Source organism: Rhagoletis pomonella, unplaced genomic scaffold (genome assembly GCF_013731165.1).
Source record: "Rhagoletis pomonella isolate Grant_MI unplaced genomic scaffold, Rhpom_1.0 Rhpom_scaffold_00004, whole genome shotgun sequence".
NCBI classification, from domain to species: domain Eukaryota; kingdom Metazoa; phylum Arthropoda; class Insecta; order Diptera; family Tephritidae; genus Rhagoletis; species Rhagoletis pomonella.
In genome coordinates this window covers 27,824,238-27,848,093 of record NW_023458558.1, presented here as the reverse complement: position 1 = coordinate 27,848,093, position 23,856 = coordinate 27,824,238, and the positions used below count along the sequence as shown (strand labels likewise).

At 33.7% G+C, this 23,856-nt stretch overlaps 1 protein-coding gene across 1 annotated transcript; it reads right to left on the bottom strand.

Annotated features, from left to right (window-relative positions):
- Window positions 1-3,075: 3,075 nt before the first annotated feature.
- On the bottom strand, window positions 3,076-22,991 carry LOC118737375 (major royal jelly protein 1). The gene is made up of 5 exons (XM_036467829.1): window positions 22,738-22,991; window positions 5,335-5,707; window positions 4,861-5,200; window positions 4,393-4,579; window positions 3,076-4,311 (listed from the first exon to the last, which is right to left on the bottom strand). The coding sequence occupies exons 2-5, from the start codon at window positions 5,656-5,658 to the stop codon at window positions 3,441-3,443; spliced, it is 1,722 nt and encodes a 573-aa protein (XP_036323722.1). The 5' UTR covers window positions 5,659-5,707; window positions 22,738-22,991; the 3' UTR covers window positions 3,076-3,440.
- Window positions 22,992-23,856: the final 865 nt, after the last annotated feature.

Below are 23,856 nucleotides of genomic sequence, written 5' to 3'. Positions count from 1 at the left end.
CGTCGTTATAGTTTTGAATTTGAAAGGAATTGGTTTTAAATTTTGTTCACTCTACAAAGACTCAAAATTGTTCACTCTATAGAGTACTCAATGGAAAAATTTTCATGTTCACTCTTTCGAGTTGTTCGTAGCATCGGGTGTTCACTCCAGCCAGATAACACTGTAATAGCAAAACAAAGGCAATTGTTTTTTAAGAACGAATGTAAAGTTCAACAAGATAAGTTTTTGACCCGCTTTATTGCACCCTATGGAACACAACGCCACCGTCCATCAATATATCAAAAACGCAAGCCACGTTCTTTTTCATGCACATACTTTGTCGTAAACAAAAGGATGGCGACATGTTTAAGATTTAAATTTTTTCACAACAGTGTTGGACGAAGAAACGGCTTCTTTTTATATCGAAAAATTCGAAATTGACGATCAATTAGAAGTATGTAATTGTTGTGAGATTGATTGTGCACTTAAAATTAAAAATAATAATAGTAAGTAATTTTGAGAAATACGAAATCTTCGATAAATTAGTACATATTTAAAGCTAATTTATTAAAAATTGATGCTTGCAACAATTCTTTACGAATAAATAAGTTTATGATCAAATTTTGGAAAATGGGCGTGGCACCGCCCACTTATGATCACATATATGTATCTCGGTAACTGCTGTACCAATTTGTAGCTAACTCGGTATGGTTATTGTGCTTGCCCCATTACATAAAGCAAAACGTCGAAAATTACTGAAATCGGACTAAAATTACGGCCGTTTTTCATATAACGGTAAATTTCAGAAATGCTTGAAACTTCAATATTTCGAAATTGAAGGACACTAATTTACTCAAAATTGATACACCCCGGCTTACCATGTAGCGGCAGCTTTCGGAAAGGTGAAAAACGTATATTTAATACTTGCGCTGGGTATTTAATGTTCGGATCCGCCCGAACTTAGACTTTCTTACTTGTTTGCTTACAAATTGCTTCTTACTTGTATGTAATTATTCTCAACGTGTAAAAATTAGCTGAACATGCATTGCTTAGGTGCGATATTAGTATGCAATTATTGAATGAATAACTCAAAATGATAAATGATGAAAATTTTTTGCAAATGTAAAAGTAAACTTGCATTATAAAAGCAAAAAACAAGTCAATCAAACAACATGAATTCGCATTTCTCAAACATGAAATTTCAATCGAGGGTTTGCTAATGTTAGACGTTAAGTACTAATTTGATAGAGCCAATAATAAAAATTATTTATTTGAAAGACAAAAAAAAGGTTATTCGTTAAACAAAAAAATAATTAGCCCTTTTCACTCGAAAGCACTAAATTACGCAGTTTTAAATGATATGGGCAAATAAGTTGAAAAAATTTTATAGTTTCAGGGAAGGGTTTTACAGCAGTACTTATGCGAATCAAATAGTAGAAATTTAAATTTAAAGTAATTGCGGTTTATTTACCCTCTAAACTTGTGTTCGGACGTTAGGCAGGTTCTCATCTTATCTCGAAATATTTATGGGTTTAGTTAGTTAAAAAAAAAAATGTTTGCTAGGCATATTCGTATTTCTCTATTCTCTCTACGTTTCTAATTAATTTTTTCAATCCTTGAAATAAACTGAATAAAGAACATCTAAAGAGGTACGCGTTCCGGCGAAACCGAACTTTAAATACCCGGCGCACGTATTAAATAACGTTTTTTCACCTTTCAGTAAACTGCATGATAAGGAAGAGTATTTTTCCCACTGTCAAACAGTTTCAATAATATGCTATGCTATATTGAATTAATTGGACCAAATTTGGTGGAAATCGGTAAGGCGGTTATCGAAATATACTTCTATAGTCATAAATGGGTGGTGCCAAGACCACTTCACAAAAATCAATAATCTTGTGTTTTGTTAAAAGATTGTTGTAAGTTGGCATCTTTAGTTATTGAAAGATCGGAGTTTTCGTCTTTCTGAAATTTACCGTTATATGTTAAGCGGCAGTAATTTTAGTCCGATTTCAAAAATTTTCAACATATTGCTCTTTTGCGCCAAGGTTGCTAAATGTGCCGAGTTTGGTAAAAAGTGATAAACCGGGTACCGAGATACACATGTCTAAGTGAGCGGTGCTACACCCATTTTCCAAAAATTTCCCTGAAATCATTTTCTGCTAAGAGGTCTTTGCATATACCGATTTTGAGTAAATTAGCTTAAATAGTTACTAATTTATCGTAGTTGTCGTATTTCTTCAAATTACCGTTATATGGGAAGTGGCCGTGGTTCTTGTCCGAATTCAAAAATTTTCAACGGGTTTCTTAGTGAGGCCCTAAGCAAAGTTCTCACCGAGTTTGCTAGGCATTGGTAAAGGGACTACACAGATACAGCATTTAATCATAAGTGGGCGGGGCCACTCCTATTTTCCAAAAATTTTACAACTATCTTATTTTATGCCAAAATTCGACTTCATATACCAACTTTCAACAATTTGGATCCAATATTTACGGAAATATCTTAGTTTTTGCATATTTCGAAAAAACGTTATATGGGAGGTGGGCGTGGTTATCTCCCGATTTCGCCCATTTGCAATCTCAATCTACCTTGGATAAAGGGCAACCAACCTACTTACCAAATTTCGTTGACATATCTCAATTTGTGCTCCAGACAGATAGACGTGTCCGTCCGACACATAGCGTAATTCGTTTTGGCTGTTACAAACAATCGTTATGTGAACAAATACCCTTGGACACAAGTGCGCTCGGGTATAAAAATTGAACTGTACTTAACCTTTTGTGTGTTTTTTTTCGAGCATATTTGCAAGCATATTTACCAATGTTGTGGTGCTTTTTCGGCCCACTTATTATGTAGTATTTCCACTAGGCATTGTATTGACGAAAAATGTGTGACACTTAAAAAATGCCATGTGGAAACGAATTCAATGACAATTGCTGTTAACCTAATGGCGCAAGTAGTTTTAATGCCTAACTTTGTCATTTAATGCCTGGTGAAAATCCGGCGTTATGGTTACCGTAACTATTTTGTTACTCCGTAGCACAGAAATGAATAACTACGCTACTGCAAGTCATTGTAAACACAATTTTGGCGTATATAAATTATTTTATTAGTTTATTTACAATACAAATTAGCTGATTTTTATTGTTTGTGATTGAATTAACTCGAATCAATTTATGCACACTTAGAATAAACAACTTCTTATTTACTTATATACACTTCTTTGTATTTGTATACGTAGATACATTTACATACAAAAATAAGTTTTACTAAATGAACTACCAATTTTGAATACTTATATGTACATATGTATATGAGTATAACAATGTATGTATGCACATACAATACAAAAATTATGCTTCTAAACAGTTGCACATAGTACACACTGTTTTCGACAGCCGAATAAATGCTAAGTAGTTACTAAGGCACGCCAGAGCACCAACCACAATACCGCTCGCCATCACTGCTTCACAGTGGTTGACTCTATGGCCCCTTTTATTTCTTGTCCTTCAGCATTACGTACACGACGCGGCAGATCGTATTCGACACTGAATGGTATCGACGTGTGCTGACCGCTGTGAAGTATTGGAGATAATGTTGTTGTTGGTATGTGGTAACGTAGATCTGGACTAGCAGTGCTTCGCTCACCATTCAAGCTATCCAAATACGAAGGCCGTTGATCATTCGAACGTTGTTCTTTGCGCGGCGGAAAAGCTTCGCCCGCATTAAGAGCAGTGAAGGGGTTTCGCAGAGAGAAATTGATTAACCCGACAGTTTCGAAGTTATAGGGCGGTTGGGACTTAACCCCAGCATGTAAACTATTGTAGATGTAATTGCCGTAACCAATAACATTCGTTTGATCCAAAGAATTTTTTTTATATGGACTTCCGAAGTAGTTGGAAGCTTTGTTGATCGTATGTAAATCATAGGGCTGAGCGCCGATAGCGCCGTGTGTTGACACGTAATCGTTGGTTAAGCGCAAACGAAGCACACGATTATTCACTTCATTGTGGTTGAGATTTTTCAAAAAGAATCGATGGAATTTCGATGAAACAGCGTAGATAACGCCTGGCTCATGTGGTGTTGTTGCCATATCGGCAACAAATTGCAGGCGTTCGCGATCGTGAGCGAGCACAAGTTGATTGTTATTGCGTGGATTCCATGCAGCGATTGCAGTTTCAGTAAGTGGACTAAAAATAATGCTACCATCCACTGGCGAAACGGTGAGTCCGATGCCTTGTGAAGATTTCTTACCGACCAATTTCACTTTAAGTATTTCATTTTGCGTAAGCGGGCCGGCACGCAATACTTCTTTGGTGACAGAGAATAAGCTGTGAAGTAGATGAGAAGTGGAGTGAGAGAAATGAAGTTTAGAAATTAATTATTGTGAGTTTGTTATCTTTATGTCATACCGATCAGTTGCCAGCGGCTGGAAGTATACCACACCCAATTTGGGATCGAATGCTAAGCCCACCACGCCATCCATTAGTATGAAGCGATCGTTGAGAATCTCTGACTGCGCAAAATCTGGATCGGGATACATAGCAGGATGTGAAACGCGCCAGGTAACATCGCGTCCGCTATCGTAAACGATGATCCCTGAAAAGTATAGAGTGGTTATGTTTTTATTTATTTTGAAAAAGTTATGTCTTTATGGCTAAAGCTAAGCTGCGAATCGAATTTGATAAAAATTTGATAACATTTACCCCTGCCACCCCCTAGTGTAGTGGGCGTGGTAGTTTGCCAAAGCAAATACACTACAGCTAAAAAAATAAACCAAAATTGGAGCACAATTAGTACTTTTTGCCATATTTTATAAGTCGCTTTTTCACTGTCCATTACTAACATTTCCTTAAGCATTCATTAATTGCTTCACTTACCAGGCTCCACAGTGTCCGTTATGTACGCAAACACATCATCGCAGTTGCCATGTTTCGCTGTCGTCTCGTCAATGACCAGATTTGTGAACAACGACTCGCCACGTAGTATCTCCTTAGGAAAGTCTACACGTCGCACCACTTGATCGGTATTCAAGTCGATAATTAAAATCTTTGGCGGACAAGTGACTTCGAAGTCTTCGAGTGAGCGTGAAACACCAGCATCCAAAAGCCATAAACGATTGCACGAATCGATACGCATGCGGTAGACAGACACCAAAACTAAGTCGCTACAATTGAAATCTGTGCGACCGGTTGTTGAAAATGACCAATCTGGGTAAGCCTAGAAGGAAATGCATGCAAAAATACTTATAAGTATGTGTGAGTATAGAAAGAGCAAAAACGTGCAAGTATGTGTTTGCATATTTTGGACCTTTTTCCAACTCTGCCTAAATATTGGAGATTTTGTTTGCTCACCTGAAGCACTGGTGAATCGCCGAACTCCGCCTTCGAGACGACATTCACGGTCGACGAAACGCCAGAGAACAATTTCGGCGTCGCAATGAAAATCCGGTCGTGGGAAACCGTAATACCGGTTGCCAGCACATTGGATGGATTGTAGAAGTTCAAATCGTGTATGGGTGCATGCGGTAAGAAATTATAGGTGAACAGCTTCCACTGCTTAGCCGTTTGCAAGGTTGAGGACTCAGCCAACGCACTAACGCCAGTCCACGGTAGCCAGACGGCAGTCACGATAGCAAAGATCAAGAGCGTTGCGGCAGTTGTAAATCGCTTCATCATTGCTGGCTGATTGATTAAGTTGTTTACAACTGTAATGCGGCACAAATGACTGTAAAATGAATGAATGAATGCGAAAATTTTACGTTTTTATTGATTTAATGACTGAGCTATAATGGCACATTAAAATATGTGTCTGCATATGTATGTAGGTATGTATTGCTATGTTTGTAGGTATGTACATGTGACGAAAATCTAGTTGCAGTTTGAATTTGTACAGTCAATTATTCGTGGATAATCATTTCAGATTTTGTGACTGAGTGAGATTTTCGACCAGTCGAAGCTTAAGCAATTGCCGTCAAAGACAGGCTGACAATTGTTGAAGCATGTTTATACCCGAGTGAACTTGCGAACAAGGGTACTTATTATAACTTTGGCATAAAATAAAAAAAATATGAAACTTTTAGAAAATAGGCGTGGCTCACCTGTAGAAAAGCTCTATTTCTATCTAGGGGGGGTCCTAATAACAAAAACATGAAAACTACTATAAATCCGTAACCACCGAAGCCATTTCACTCAAAATCGATTTTTAAAATAATTTCTTGGTAGTAAATGGGATAATGGGCGTGGCACTGCCCACTTATAAGTATATAGGGTCTTCTAGACCGCTCGTCCACCCCTCTAAAACCGAGGGGAATTTGTCTTTTTTTTTATTGAAAACTCATAAAAATATGACCTACCAAATCAGGGATACATTATCTTAAGGGTTTCGCCCGGATATGATCTTCGCACTTCCACTACTTCTAAAATTTACCAATATATTTTTATTGAAAAACGAATGGAATGGACTTCCGCATAAAATAATGCACTTCCGGTATGTTTAACCCACTTCTGGTCGAAACCGAAAGTCGGTAATATCCTTAAAAGATATAACATCCCTTTTTTGATACGTTACGTTTTTGCATTTTTTTTTCAATAAAAAAAAATTCCGCTCCATGTTAGAGGAGGTCTAGGACACCCTGCATACATATGTGCATCTCGATAACCGATTTATCAATATTCACAAAACTCGACGCGGTGGTAAAAAATATATGTATATGTATATCTATGTCGAAAATTTTTGAAATCGGACCAAAGTTACGCCCACTTCCCATATAACGGCAAATTACAGAAATACGAAAACTCCGATATTTCAATAGCTAGAGACACTCATTTATTACAAGTTAATAGTTACAACAATCTCTTAACAAGAAATAATATTATTGTGGATTTTTGGAAAATGGGCGTGGAACCGCCCATCTATGACAACATTAGTGAATCTACGTAACCAATTTATCGGTTTCTATCAATCTAGATTCATTTATTTTATTAATTCTAATTGAGCATATTATCGAAAATGTCTCAAATGCAGAAAAACACCCTTGTTGCTATAATGTTGTTTACAGAAAGGTGAAATAACTACATTTAATACGTGCGTTGGGTATAAAATATTTATTTTATGGTAATTATTGTCTTGTGTGTTTTTTTGTTATCGATCATCGCTTGAGCCAATCAGCTAATGAAACCATCACGCAGCAAAGCATTTTGAAGTGTCTGTCACTCGTGCTTTGTTAATAACTTAATTGCCAAAATACAATGCAAGTGGACCCACACTTAATTAATATGTATTTATTGGTAATTTAATTGTAACAAGTAGTTTTCAAAAGTATGCCTATGTTCAGATTTACTACGTGTTTACACATGTATGTGCTTGTAATTAAGCACGATAACGAGGCCAAGCGTTGGCGCCTAAATTTGCTACTTTGTTTCCAAATAAAATGCCTTAGTTTCGGCATTGCAAAATATGCTGGCGGCTAAAATAGCCACAATTAATCATTTTTCCCCGCAACCATACCATACATACATTTTAACTTATATGGAGCAGTGGCAATGCACAAAACGTATTAATGGCACAAAGATGCAAGTGTTTATTTTATTTGTTGACTCATATTTGTGCATTTGCGCGTCAAAAGCGACACTTCAAAAACGACAAAGTCAGTCCAACTGTCCAGAAATTAAGTTGATTGAAGAAAAAAAAAAACGTTGCAACTAATTTTTTTCTTCGCACTCGCGAATTACTTTACTTGGTTAACTGCGGCAAGCCGTTTTATGGCTAACTAATGAGTCAGTTTTATTGTTTCTACGCTTAGCTACGGTTGAATAGTTTTGAAAGTCGATGTTTTAACCACTCAAGAATGGTATTCTCTACTGAAATGGTAATAGGTACGCGTGTTTGGTGAAAAAGCAAGGAATTGTTAAATGTAAGGCAATTCACATATTTTTTTTTTCAATTTGCAATTTAAGGCCAATCGCATAGTGTTGCTTAATTTACGCAATAATCTGCAATCGCGTATAAGTTAAAAGGCACGCACAGGTAAGTGGATGTTTAATTTTTTATCATTTTAATATTCTCACAAATGTAATTTTAAATGCTGTAAGTTTACATAGTTTTGTTGGAAAACAATTATGTAATTATAATAATTGTAATGCTTAGCCAATTTCTGATTACAAGTTTTGCATCCATGTGTTCTTTTTTCTTATAATTAAGAAGATTGTGAAATTAAGATTCTAAAAGGATGAAATTTTCATACAATTGAAGGAATTTTTTAATGCAGGTGGAAATCGGAATAATCACATATTTCATATTTTGATTTGTAGGAAAAAGCATTATAAGCATTTATAATCGTTAAAGTACATTTTGACCTAGGCTCCACCTATGCCAATACGGTCTCAAGACGTCATGTACACTTACTTCATCAGTTACTATTCGGGATGTTAATCCCGGTATCCCGGGATCCCGGCGTTTTTTAAGAGCCGAAAATCCCGGGAATATTTGCCAAGAGTCCCGGGATATTCGGGATTTGTAATTTGCAATGGTGGCAATAAGAGAAAAGCCTTATATTGACCAGTTTTTGCTATATTTCTTTTGATTATTTAATATTTAATATTTTTTTATAAATGTCTAGCTAATTATACATACACATAACACCGTGCGGCAGGCAATTTTACACACAACTAATCAATATACTCCCGAAGCCACATACATATATGCAGTAAAATTGCGTTTTTAGTTTTTCTCTGTGAAGTCAGGATTTAAAAAAAAAAATATGAGTAATTCAGAAAATGGTTTGAAAAATTTAGTACAATGTACTTAGGAAAACAGTATAGGTATCAAATTAAAGAAAAAATGCTATAGAGAAAGAACAGATTAAATTTTTTGGTGCATAAGGTATTGAAAATGTCCTTAAAAATTTTATCCTTAAAATTTTGCAATATTTATTTTGAAAAAATTATATGCTAAGGACTAAATACTAAACGTTAAATTGAAACAACCTTTAACATATGTACATATGGGCTTTACGCTGCGATTGTGTGCTTATTAGTGGTCGTTAACTGCGCGCTCTACCTATGTGCAGATTCGCATTCGCAAAATATTCGTATCATTTCATGCAAATGCGAATGTATAAAATGATGCGAATCATTCGCATAACGAATGCGAATGCAAATATTCGCAACATCACTGATTACAAGAGGTGTATACTGTGTTTGAGCCACCGACTATGTAGAAATAGTTCGATTGTGTATGCATACATATGTATATGCTGAGGGAACTTTCAGTGACTTAACATCATTAAAGTTCCCAGGAATGCTTTCCCATATATGTATGTACATACATATGTACATATTTTCGTTACGTTGCTTGAGTTTAAATTGGTTCACTCATTTGTTCATTCATCTATTCGCCTCATTTAGTTCATCGATTGTATCGACAGGGGTGTATGCATAATTTTTGGATAGGGAGGGGGCGATGTGATATTCTACCGCTAGGACCCTAATTCGATCCGAGCAATATTCAAAAACGTTTTTCAATGACAGAACTTCGTGTTTACTTCTGACATGAAAAAACTTCACATAAAAAGCCTTTCTTGCCATTCGAGAGTGCAACCATAACAAATTGGTGATGAAATGTTTTAACTCTTCTCCGTCCCCTTACTGGAGCATCCTCCACAAATCAGCCATGCTTAACGATCTGCGCCTTTTCGTACGATTAGAGGTAGAAATCCCGGATCGTTACATGTTTGAAAACTCATACGAAAGAGATTAAAACGATTTCAGTTTGAAAATACTTTGAAAGGTCGAATTTAGTTAACTTATACACAAGATATGTATGTACATTAGACTGCGTCACTCCCCACAAAAAAAAAATTGGCACTGATTTTCCTTTGGATTTATAAAATCTATTACATTTGCGGACGTCCACTAAAATATTTCCGAAAAATATTAAGATGTAAGCAAGCTTTACCGATTTGAAAATACCTCCAAAAATGGAGTCAGCTCGCTCAAATCTTAATAATTTTCCGAAATATTTTGGCGGACGTCTTAAAATATAATAAATTTTGTAGTCCCGGTGGAAAACCCGTAACTTTTTTTGGTGATGCAGTCTAATGTACATAGGTGATATACAGTGATTCAAACACAATATTTTTGAAATTTTGTTTATGCTTTAACAAATCATATAAAAAAAAGTTTTAAACTTTATGTAAAATTTTGAAAAATTCAACAAGTTTCATCTAAATTTCAAGGTGGTTGCTAACAATATCAACGGAAATAACGTCAATTTACACTATTTCGCATACTGGTGCGAAATAAAATCAATTGACCTTATTGCGTTTTCGCAACAGCAGAAGTACATTTTTTTTTTAAATAGGTAAGCCAAGTTTGGAAAAAGTTTTAAATGACGGCAAAGGTGACACGAACAATACTTTTTTTTTTCATATGGACTTGAATATGATGCCAAAAGGCCAAACTAACTTCCTGTGCATATATCCACCATATACATAAGTTGTACCTGCTACGTCTGGGGCATGTCTAAATATAGGACCACACGTTTAATATAATAAGGCTTTTACTCGCAAAAATCGAATGAAAATGCTGCCAGAAAACTTCAAAATACATCTTGTGGTTCAATGTTACTACAACTATAGAAATTAAAACTTTTATGAGTTAAAAACACGAAAAGAGAAAATTGTCAAAGATTTAAAGCACAAGTTTTTCATATAATCAAACTAGTTTATAGTTTTTCTCTTTTTACTTGAAAAAAAAAAATATTCCTAAAATAAAAGTATTTTTTTGATTATTTTGCGGTTTTTGTCTTTTTTAGTGCCTTCCTTTGCCTTTTTTGCGTATTCTAGTACCTTTTCCTGCCTATTTTACTATTTTATTTTGCCTTTTTTTTATAGGTTTTTAGGTCTCAAAAATCCGTTCCCTGTTTATTACATATTTGATTACTCATGTAACACCAACTAAATTTCATATTTTTTGTAAGTAAAAATATAGTTTAGGTTTGAATTGCCTAAACAGAGTGTTTCTCAAACTTTTTAGTATATTTTCTCGCCCAAGGTAATAGTAATGGATGGACAGAAAAAAAAAATATTAAAAAGTTGCGCGCACTTCATTAAACTAATATTGTATGGGCTATAATGAAACCCAAAAATGTACATTTTCCTAAATTTTGTATAAAGTTTGAAGCTTTTATATGCATGTTTCTTTTTAAAGCTTGGACAATACTTCTATATAAAATAACAAAAAAAAAAAAAAAAACATTTAAATATTGAAACAAACAGACAAAAAAAAAATGTGGTCACTTGTCTGAGTCAGTGTCTTCGAATATGTAAGTGTCAAACGAAAAAGTTTTATGAAAGCTTTAGTTTGAAAATACATTTGATTAAGGTTGCCACCTATTTGAAAAGTAGTATCCATCTATACGCGAAGACATTTTTTATGAAGATGATCAGATCAGCAATGTTCTTTCGAATTTAAAAAATGAGATGTCATATTAAAGAGGCGTGCCTGTAGATGTGAACTAACGTTTCTTTTGAAGTTAGAGCTTTTGAGAGAAACCCCACCTTGCGAGACTTCCATCCACTCAGAAACGGTGGGCAGGATTTAGATGAAATTTGGCACACGAACCGCTTATATGTATGTATGCAGCTGTGACTAACATTTGGGATATCCGTTAGGTTTTTGAAGAGAGTCGCACCTAATTCAAATGCCAAATTCAATTTTGACGTTTTAATGCCATGCGGGTTCACAAGTAATGTGGTAATAGGATTAATAGAGAAAGAAGGATCCACACACAACTTTTTCACACTGTGCGACTGAGCAATAATTTTATTTCCCACATGATTTTTTTTTTTATATTGTTCTATGATTGATGTTACGTTCACTGATCAATATTTCATAGTTAAGCAAAATAGAAAGCCTTCTGAATTTTATTTGAAATTTAAATAATAGGGTTACATACATGTGAGAAATTTTATATCTACTAAGCATACATTTGTATGTACATACATATATACCTATCTAGATGTGTTAAACGTCAGTCGCGTGAAAAGTCGTTGCTATACTTGATTCCGCCAGATGCTAAAAATCTGTTGGAGGCCGGTAACTAGTCGGTAGTGTTGATGATTGCTGCTTCTACATACATATATACTTACGTACATACGAATTATATACGTTTTTACATACGAATAGTTATATATTCGCGACTGTTTGTTTGTTGTTCAATTTGTTTTTTTTTGCTATGCTCTTTTTTATTTATTGCTATGCTCACAGGTAATGCTTGGATTTGTTGCTACTTGTTTTTAGCAACTACGTTGATCCATTTTTCGCAAGTTTATGTGCATTCATCACCTTCCTGGCGCGCTGGAAATGTCAATTTTTGACTTCTTTTTTCCACGCTTTTTCCATCTTCATTACGTCTAGTCTCTTATGACTGCAATGTGTATATGTGTACATACGTATGTATGTGGTTAGTTTACGCTGGCAGTGGCTTGTTGCATCGCATGCAACACTGAAGCCGATTTCGTTTCTACCGAAAAATGCAACCATCTCTTTGCCCTCTACTCACAAAACTCTAAGAAGCGGGCGATGAGAAGGCAACATTTTTTCTAGAAACGAAAACGCTTTTAGATTTCAGCAATATTTGTTAAGTCGTTGATGTGTGATTGTAAAAAGGTGTTACTAAAAACTTTGCAATGAGCCGAAAATACAATTAAAACCATTTTCCGACCTATAAATGTCATTTCGAAGTTGAAAAGTTCAACTGTTCCAATGATTTTTTGATGTCAGCATTTGTCGAGTCATCGATCACGTTTTACGTTTGGCACACGTAAGTTTGCACGCAAGTGAAATAAAATATTGAAATAACTGCAAATCTATGTATGTATGTACATGTTAGTTGTTGGAACTTAGAAAATATTAGTAATGGTTTTTTTTATTTTTTTATTTAAATTAAGTAGGTATCAGGTCAATAAAGTTTTGCTTGGAGTGCATATAGCTTTTGAAATTTTCAGTGTTTAGGTTTCAAGTAGTGGTGGTCATTTGGATAGCTTTACTTTTGAATATTTTTTATGTCATGTATGTCATGTATGAGGGCTGTCAATTTTACGCGCTAAAAAATAAATATATTCGCGAAACCCTGGGCCAAGTGTAGAAAAAATGCGTTTTTCTCTCAGACGTCAGAATTTTTTGTAAAAAGCACATGAAGAAATGAAAAAATATGATTACCTAAAAAAATTATTTACGAATTTCAGTCCAGCTTAGAAAAACCGTATGGGTATCAAATTAAAGAGAAAATTCTATAGAATCAAAGAAGAAAAGGACAAGTAGGTATTGAAAATTGTATTCTTGAAATTTTAAATTTTTTTTAGAAAATTATATTTTAACTTTCTAACTTCATAAGCTTTATAAAAAAATAAACTAAATATTTTTTTTTAATTCTACAGAATTTTCTCTTACATACTCTTATTTTTCTGATAATTTTTTTTTAATTTTTTGGAATCAATGATATTTTTGAAATAACAAAGTCACTTTTTAGTATTCGCGCCAGAGAGAAAAACTAAAAACTGCTGCGCGTGTTCGAATTTTTTTTATTATTTTGGCGGACGGCGTTATCAATGCGTTAATGTTTTAGCCTAAAAGGCACCTCATTGTTCAGAGAAACAAAATATAAATAGAACACTTTGAAAAAAAAAATGCATTTCATTTTATATCCATATTAAGTTGTTTTTAACCATCATGGATCATGAGGAGTTCGACCACTAACACCGTGACACGAGATTTTTATATATTAGATGAAGGTTGTATTAGTAAAATAAACCAGAGGATCAAACAAGTTTTTTGCGCTCGTCGGCTTCTGTTCTCATCTAGTCCCCAAATCAGCCAAGACGACTTCTGCGAACCACTTTAACCTCAAATTAGGATTATCTGTGAAAACTTGAACCCTAAAAAAAATTACTTCATAAAAGCGGGATTCCAGACTATTTTAAATTTTGTAATACTAACGCATATCGGTGAAACGCAACATAAACACGAACAGTCATAAAAATGCTATGAATCTTCAACTGTTTTGTGCATTTTTCAGAAATACTAAAGCACGCAAGCGCGACAACCCAACGTAATAATTGTAAATACATGAATACATAAAAACTTAATGCTTCCGACTAGGTGACGACGACTAGGCGACGACGGCTAGGTGACGACGACTGGGCGCGACGAAAACAAAAGAAAAAGCTTTAAATACCATACCTACCACGCGCTTATGCACATTTTTGTTGAAGAAAATGCACATTGCAAATAAAATAAGTATTCAAATATTTTACGTTGCTCGCCACCCAAATTGCCCGTATAGGCCTACTCATAATACCATTTATGTGGCTTTGCTGGCGCGACGTTGTGTAATAAATAGAAAGAAAATTTTTTAAATTTCTTCCATGAGTTTTTGTCTTCCGTAATAAGCATCTTTAGCCAGTTAACCAGCGTGAAGTATTACTTTGTTAATCACCTATAAGTGGTCATAATGAGTGGCTAAATTGCTTGATTTCATTACATATGAGGAGAAACAAAGTAATAAAACAATGCCATTTAGTGATATAATAAATAAGTGATTATATTTGGGTATTTAATTAATGGAATTATGTTATTTTCGCCATAGCCGAGTGGTTGGAGGTTGCTACGAACGCTACATAGAGCCAGGTTCGATGCCTCGGCCGCGGAATACCCGCGAATAACAGAAAAAGTTGATCCTAACCAATAACAAAGCAGTTGGGTTTTGGCCGATGAAGTTGAACTATTAGGAGACGCGATTAGATGCAGTTAGGAGATCATTTAAATAAACGAGGTAATAATTAACATAGAAAGTTTTACTAAAGCTCCTTCGATATGACCTAGATAACTTTTCTTTTTTTTTAAGTTATGGGTGCGAATTTTAATTGGATATTCTAACTAGTTATTTCTTTTAATATTTCTTCTATTATATTTTACTAAACTACTCACAACGTTCACTTTCAGTACCGTAGAGACTATGTGCAAACCACAGCGGTAATTAAAATCACTAAATATGGCTACATCATCAAACAAAAGAACTGATTCTATTCATTCGCGCATTTATTTAATAAGGCTTGGTTCAAATGGTGCCGATTGATTGACAAATAGACTAACAAAAATAAATACATACCTACATACATATTAAGTAACCAATGAGATTTGAAAAAATTTTTTTGATTTTTTTTTGCAAACGCATATTGAATGGTTTGATGCTGTTTACTTGTGATGGAGGAGCTTAAGGCATGCACACATAAGGCAATAAAATACTGATATGTACGATAAAAACAAATACAAGTGATATAATCTATATCTATATCTAAGTGCCATTCGGACCAGTTTTGGCTATTTTGCTTTTCTTTATTTATTGTTTATTATATTTTTTATGAAAGTCTAGCCCATTGGGCCTTATGAATAAAAACTAAGCAACTGCGTTTGTTAAAATTTCAAACCTTTTACTGAAATTTATTTGGAAAAATCGAATTAAAGGTCTGAAATTTTGAGAAAAAGCAAGTGCTTACATTTATTCTTAAGGTCCATTATATGCACACAAGCATATATACATTTGTATGGTACAAATTTACATTTTATAATTTGTACAAAAATTATTAAAATGCAACAAACTTTACTTTTTATTTAGAATTACTAGAATTACTAGAAAAATTTCAGATATGCAATTTTATAGCCGTTTACGTTTTACTACAGTGCAAGTTTCAAGGCGCATTTCTTTATAATAATTTTTTTAGCTGACGGTGATGTGCGTTTTCTTAGACTTCAAGTATGTCCGACAACTTATTTTATATGGAAGAAAGTGCCTCGCACCGTCAGTAAAAAAATTATTAAAAATCAACATCTGAATAAAAAGTTTGAACTTTTTGGCTGTGATTGGTAAAGTTTGTTGAAAAACAGCTGCAAGCTTGCCAACTTTTAAAACACCTAAGGAAGAACAGAAATTTTCTTAAGAAGGACTTTGTAGGATGACGTTTTTGCTTTGGGAGGACATAACATTCGTTTAATTTCGCGAAAAAATTAGCGCTAAAGGCTTTTGTGCATTTTAGTAAGTTAATTTATTAAAAAAAAAAAATAACTATGACAATTTTTATTTATTAAGCTCGGGGCCCAGCAAAAAAAAATAAAACTCAAGTTTTAGTTTAATTAGTTTTTATTGTCGATATTTCGACCTCTATCTGAGATCGTCCAGAGGACTGTAAAACAGGGACCGAGAACAAAAGGTATCATCGAAACGAAATGCCATTCACCGAGTGTGGTAGAAATTGATAAATCGTTTACCGTGACCGTTTTTCGTCACAAGTGGGCAGGGCACGCCCGAAATCCAAAAATTTATAACAATCTAATTTTCTGCTCAGTGGTCATTACAATAATGGATTTTGAGTCAATTAGCTTCAGTAGTTACTGATTTATCGCAGTTTTTGTGTTTCTGTAAATTACCGTTATATGGGAGTTGGGCATGGCTATTATCCGATTTCAATGATTTGCAATAAATTTCTTTGCTGGATCCTACGAAAGGCTCGTACCGAGCTTGGTAAGGATTAGTGAAGCGGCTACTAAGATACAGTATTTCATCATAAGTGGGCGGGGTCGGTTACGCACCTTTTCCAAAAACTTCATAATATTATTATTTTGCACCAAAATTCTACTTCACATACTAATTTTCAATGATTTGAATTCAATATTTACTGAAATATCTTATTTTTTTTTTTTTGGAAAACATCGTTAAATGAGAAGGTTACAGTCCGATTTCGCAACCTACCTTGGATAAAGGCCAATCTACATAACAAATTTCGTTGCGATATCTCACGGACAGACGGACGGACAGATAGACATAGCTTAGTCAACTTCTCTTTTCAATCTGATCATTTATTTATACATTTGTCTATATCTATCTCGATTCCTGTGCACAAGTGCGCTCGGGTATAAAAAAAAAAACCAATAGATATCTATGTAAATAAAGTTAACGAAAGACTGAAGACACGAACTTTTCTTGCAAAGAAAATAAAAAATTATTCCATAAATGAACAGTTCAAGTTAATGATAAACGATCTGGAAGTTGAAATGACCCAGCTTTCATCAGACTTAGAATTAATAATTATGGTCCTCACGAAACGATTTTTCAACCCTGACCTCTTTTTAATTCTTAACACAACGAAGAAAAAATTTCATAAAAAATGCCTCAGAGACTTGCTGTTTATGCAGAACTAACCACAAATAAAACTGTAGGATGTTACAGGGAGAAGGGAATCGATGAACGCGTGTGGTGTTCAGCTGACTGCATTATCTATCCACGGTTTGCGCCCTGCACTTCAATCGAGTGAAATCAATTATTCAACTGCCTTATTTCGTAATATTTTCATATATATTTAACTATTCTGTTTCCTGATTGGCTCAGTAACCGCCTAAGCGATTTTGGACAAATCCCTTAAAGCGCCACTCATTTTGTTTCTCATATTACTGGTTATTGAACCCAAAATCTCAAGTCTCAATCTGGGATAAGCTTTTATTCTATTCATATGTTTTAAACTCGGTGGAGACATATGGAATACAATTATATGGCTCTGCAGACTCCTCCCATAAAGAAATAGATACTTCCAAGGTTCCTATTAAAAAATCTTAAATTGATTGCGAACACCGTGACCGTGATCCATATTGGTGCTCCTGCAGTAAAAATTACGTCTTGGTGCACCAACAAAAAATACATGATCACCCAAATCCTCTCACTTCTATACTCATTTCTCATACAGTATCATTTAAGCGACTTAAAAGGAAGTCAATATTAGATCTCTACTAATACTGAACACCTGCGAATAAACTATGGTTGCACCACTGGGTGTACTCAATACATGATTATTTTTATCTAGTAATAAGTTTTAAATATTGCTTAATGCACAATAAAGATAAATAAAATATATGATTTAAAAAAAATATATATATATATTAACTAGCGCAAAATAGAAATACAAAATGAAGTCAAGTCAAACTTCATTTGGTCTTCTCCTGCCAACGCCAGCAGGTTCCAGTACCTTAAGGGCTATGGAATTGTTATCTTTAAGGACGACGTGGCCTAGCAAGTGAAGAAGTCGTGTTTTAATTCGCTAAACCATAATGCATTCTTATAAATACATACATCCAAAGCAAAGCGTGTGGGTTTTGTACACTTTAAGATTATGTAGCCCATCGTGTCATACATGAACAAAAGCCAAAAAGGGGTTAATGTTGTCAAATATATGAATTGTTTACATTTAAATTTTCAAATGGGATACGGATAGCTCTTTTAAAAGAGGGGAAAATCTAGGATATTTTAGGTAAAGCATTAGGTATGGGTTTAACAAAAGTAATTTTAACCCAAAGTCACCATAACTATTTTTCGAATTTTTCTCAAACTTTTTGGTTCACGGAGTCATTTAAAATTCTCTAGAGGTGCTACCACATGACAAAAAAAGTGCATGCAACTAGTTTTTTTGCAGTATTGTGTAGTATATTTATTCTACTGGCAGTTGATGAAATGCCACCCATTTCATGGTTACCAATTTCAGATTTCTCTTTGCTATATTTTATTCCTGAATGTGATTTACGATATTTGTTTACTAGCAATTAAAGATGTAAAAATTTTAAGTTTTAAGCTTTCAAGGAGGACTTTTAACTCGTTGGGGAGGTTGGAGGACATTTTCTGACTAGATAGATGGAAATAAGACATCAATAAAGCTCATGACATCGAAAGGGACTAGTATTCCACATGGTATCACAGCGATACTATGTATTATTGGCCAAAGTGTGAGGACGGTTCTGCTCTTTAGTGTTTGAACCTAAACTATGAATTTTTACTTTACAACGGTATTTTGACATTTGTTAACGCAAAAGTTCTTCATTTTGAAGCTATTTTAGGACTATTTCGGGACTAGTCGAAGACGTTTTTAGGACCACTTCGGGATAGTTCACGACTATTACAGGACCATAATATCACGTTATGTCAAATTTTGTAGTAGCTGCGTATATGTATATAACTATGCATACATTAGACAGGTTCAAAAAAAAAATCTACTATCTTTTACATTACTCTGTACCTCCTAAAATGTAGTTTGTTTGTTGTTGTCCGATGATAAAACAGTTCTGAATAAAGATTAAAAAAAAAAATATGTTTCAGCGGATGCAAATAATGAGATTTTTGATGCTGTTTCTTAACTTTTCTCAAGGATTGGTTTCTGGAAAAACTTAAAAAAACTGGGCCAAAACTATACCTATTTGGACTTATTAGGTATCAGTAGAAAGGTTCACCTTTTTGCAAAAAAAAAAATAAAAAAGGTGAAAAAATACCATTCCAATGATACCTCATAAGTCTAAATGGGTAAAGTTTTGGCTAAGTTATTTACGTTTTTCCTAAACCAATGCTTGAAAAAAGTTCAAAAACAACATTAACAATCTCATTATTCCGTTGAAAAAAAAAATCAAATGTATTTATTCAAATTTTTTAAGTTCAAACTGTTTATTATCTTAAGAGCGTTTTTTTTTTCAAAGAAATACATTAAACAACTATTTTTATTCATAACAAACTCAATTTATGGAGGTATTTTCAAATCGGTCCAGCTCAGGTACATCTCAATATTTTCCGAAAATTTTGGTGGAAGTCTTAATATTTGAAAGAGTTTATAATTTCAATGGGAACACTACTGATTTTTTTGTATGGGGAATGGTGCGGCCTAATGAACATACATATGTTTGAATATCGCTCATTCCGAAACGTTGATTTAAAACTAGTTATAAAATATTAAAATTGAAAACAGTTTTCTTCCTCTGTTATTTACGTGGAAAACAGAAATTTTAAATCTTAATATTAAGGGCGGCGCTTGTGATAGCCGTTTTTTTCAGTGACCAAAAATTATTTCAAAGGGGATTTTAGAAAGATAGTCGATTTATTTTAATCGGTGTAATATATGTTCATAGGTACATGATATGTATATATGTAAACAAAAAAAAAAAATCGAATTAAGTATGCAGAAATGACCACCACTTTTTCTTCTATGTCGTGTATGGATTAACAATAGCTCATTAGGAGACAATTTCTTTATTATTAATTTTTACCACGGAAGTGTATGTAAACTGTGTAAACCTTAAAGCCGATTCTGTGGAGTTTTTAATATTTTGGATTATGATATGACACTCTTGCAGCAAAGGTACGATATGTATGTATTCGTATCTCAGTGTCACAATAACTAATTTTTCATAGTTCATGCTATAAAACATAATTTAAATTTGCTAAACAACATTCACACAGACTACATAAATAGTAATTAAATACAAATGTATGCAAGTATAGTAAAATATTTGTGTATAAATACATGAGTCAAGGTCACAGTTCAGTAGCTATTCCGATTAAACTAATTTCCAAAACTTAGAATTTGTTGAAAATATTTGGTCAATGGGCTAAACGTATAAGAAAGAGCTTGCGCATGCGCAAACGGATAAAGCATTAGGGCTTTAAAATGTGAAGTTAAGCAGCCGGCCATAGGCGAACGTTAATAAAAAAAATATATGTATGCATACATGTACATATCGCTCATTTACTTCAATATTGTTATAACTCAAACAAACCAAACTCAAGAAAAACGGTTTTAATTTTTAGCAAAAAATTAATGTGTTAAATATTTTGGTATAGTGAGCTACTGGTAATTGGTATACCGACATATGACATTTTTACACAATATTGAAGAAAAGGTAGCGCTAATTTCAGCGTACTTAACTCAATAATTGCATATTTTTAATTATGACACTATTGAAGCAAATAAGCGATATATACGTAGAAAATGATCATTTGTTGGAAGAATGTCATAAATCAACAAATAAAAATTCAAGAAATCGACTCTTTTTAATCCTAGTTTTCACTAATAAAAATGAATGATGACTAACGGCTGTGATCTATATAATAAAAATCATAATTTCACTGTTAAAATTGGATTTATATTTTCCAATAAAATTTAACCGTTTTTTTATGACTTTAATTTATTCAATAAAGAATAATCGTTATTTTTGGATTTTTATTTTTCCGAACCATTTTTTATAGTTATTCTTCATTTTTTTCTTTTTTTCATATTTGAACTATTTTTTTCGAACTTAATTTTTTAGACCAGAAAAAATTTAAATCGGTCATAAAAATGTAGTCTCGGCTAAAAATTATCGACAAAATAAAAATTTTAAGATTTTTCTTGAATTAAAAAATAAAAATCAAAGAACCACGACTTTGGATCATCTAAAAATAAAAAATTTAGATATTGATTGCTTTCCACTTATAAGGCTTTCTGCAGTTCTCAAGAAAAATAAAAAATTCATATAAAAAAAGGAACTTTCTTCTATCACAATTTCTTAAATAAGTATATAGGTTTCCAGAAAAAAAACACTTGTATATTTATTTCCTCACGAAAATTTTCAGCAAAAGTAAAGTACTTTTTCGGTATAGAAATAATAAAAAACATTTCTTGTGATTTTTCTTGAGAACTGCAGACAGTAGCTTAGCAAAGTGGAAAAGATTGAAATTATAAGAAAGACGAATTCTTTTCTAAAAGCCACAATTAATATATCGTCACCTGAACTAAAAAAAGACGTAACAACATCGTAAATGAAGTGACTAATATTTTATTAATTTTTTTTTTTGATAAAATGATGTGGGGAGTTGTAATTCGACGAAATCCATCATATAAATCAAAAAGTGAATTTTAAATTTTTCATTAGTTATGACTTTTTGCATTTCATGCATTTGATGTTTGTTTTGCATTGCAGGTGACGATATGTATGTATTTCGTCGGGAAATTTTTACACAACATAAAATAAAGCCTGACATCTCTTTCTGCATAATTAACTCAAACAAAAATTTCTTGGATTATGACGTTCTTCCAGAAAACGGGCGATGTTTGGTATGTATGCATATTAGTTGTGTATTGTTTTATCAAGGTAGTCAAATGTAAATTTTATTTTTTAGACGTTGTACAGTTACATATGTCGCTGCAATATGGGACAGCAGACCTTCAGCGAAAAGGGAGCAGTGTAATAAAAGTGAATGAGAAAGAAATATTTATGTGTACATTCACTCGGAGTTGACCACAAAAATTTATGTGTTTTTTTTTAGATCTATTTACGGAGACAGTAACCTAGTTTTACATTCACTTTTAATTTGAGTTGCCGATTATAAAATTGTAATTAAATAAATAAAATATTTCCTTTTTATGATTGCACTACTTTTCCCTCAATTAATTCGCTTGAAAATTCTTTTGCACATAATTAACGAAAGTATGTATGTAGATATTTTTGCACACGTTTCAATAAACACTTCTAACACATTTATCATTGACGGTCCATCAGCGATTAGCTGCTTTAGCCGCATTTCCGCGCAAATTGAATTGGTAACTATTAGCATCTGCATAAACCCGGAGGAAGTTTATTGCCACAATAAAAAAATTAATTGACCAAACGCGCTTTAAACCGCACAAATAGACACAGTCAACGCATGCGCATGTAATTATTAAGCGATTATCCATCAGCTAAGCTTGCGGCGTAGCTTTGTGTGCGGCAATATTAATAATCTTCTTTATTTATGCATTTGTTTGCCATTTTATTTTCCGTTTAGTTGCTAAAAACACTTTCTTCTCAACACTTTCCATATTTTAATGTGCCGCCAGCCACTCTGCATTAATATTTAAATTATAGTATTATTACCTCTTCTCGACACAATTCTATCTGATTAATGCAGCGCGTTAAAGTTCACAAATTTTCAAATTCACGAACACTGCGAACGATTCAGTTGAATTCGATACAATTCTGTTTTGAATGGTGAATGGATTAGCTTCTTTTTCGATACGAAAATAAGTTTTTTTTTATTTATCTAGTTCAAATATTCCGCCGTTCGTTATTTTTTAACGGTTACATGCGATTGTTGGCAGCGAGCATGCCAACTAGGTCCGTCAGTATGGTAAGATGGCCACGAAGTAACTGTTTGACTATAAATTACTACGCTCAGTTTAAAAGTGGCGGCAAGCAGCCAGCAAATTGTGGTAGCACTAAAAAACAAAGCAAAACAGCAACAACAGCTAAATAAACAAACAATAAGAGCAGCCAACGAGCGCTTGTTGCTCCTTGCTTTAACTTGTTGCAATTACAATGCAGAGTGTAAAACAAAAAATCTCTTCGAAGCCAGCCGAAAACATAAAGTCGTCCATTCAGTGCTATGTTAAAACGAGTATAAAACTACCAGTACAGCCAATCTCATCAGTTATAATAGCTTTTGCTGGGTAGCTTATGCGCTCCAATTGTGGGATGGTCAGTGGCGAGACGCTTGCAACTGGCGCAAATTCATTGCCACCAGTTTGGAGAGTGCTGGAAGCGGCGTGATTTGTTGCACTCGGAAGTTGATTACAGTAGACTATTGGAATAATGGGTAGTTTGTAATATATATATTTTTAGAAATTTTTAGAAAAATCTGGTCAAAAGCCTTGGATTCGTTGAAAATCTGATAGTTAGGTTAGGTTAGTTTAAGCTGATTGGAATGTAAAAGCCTTATGTAGACCAACAGACTGTTGGTATAGTGTTGCCAAGCACATTGACGAGCAATGCATCGTTACTTACGAACCTGAGGCAATATCACAGAACATTGCCGTTCCTTTAGCGAAGCGTAGTAGGGACTTTGTCTCTTTGTAAGTAAATAGCTGATTGTAGGCGCTACAGCTACGGTGACCATATTTTGGAAGTAAAAATACAGTACATTAGGGTGATACAAATAAACTAGCCTAACGAATTTATGCTTGAAATTACTTATTAAGTGAGAAGAAAATTCTCCTA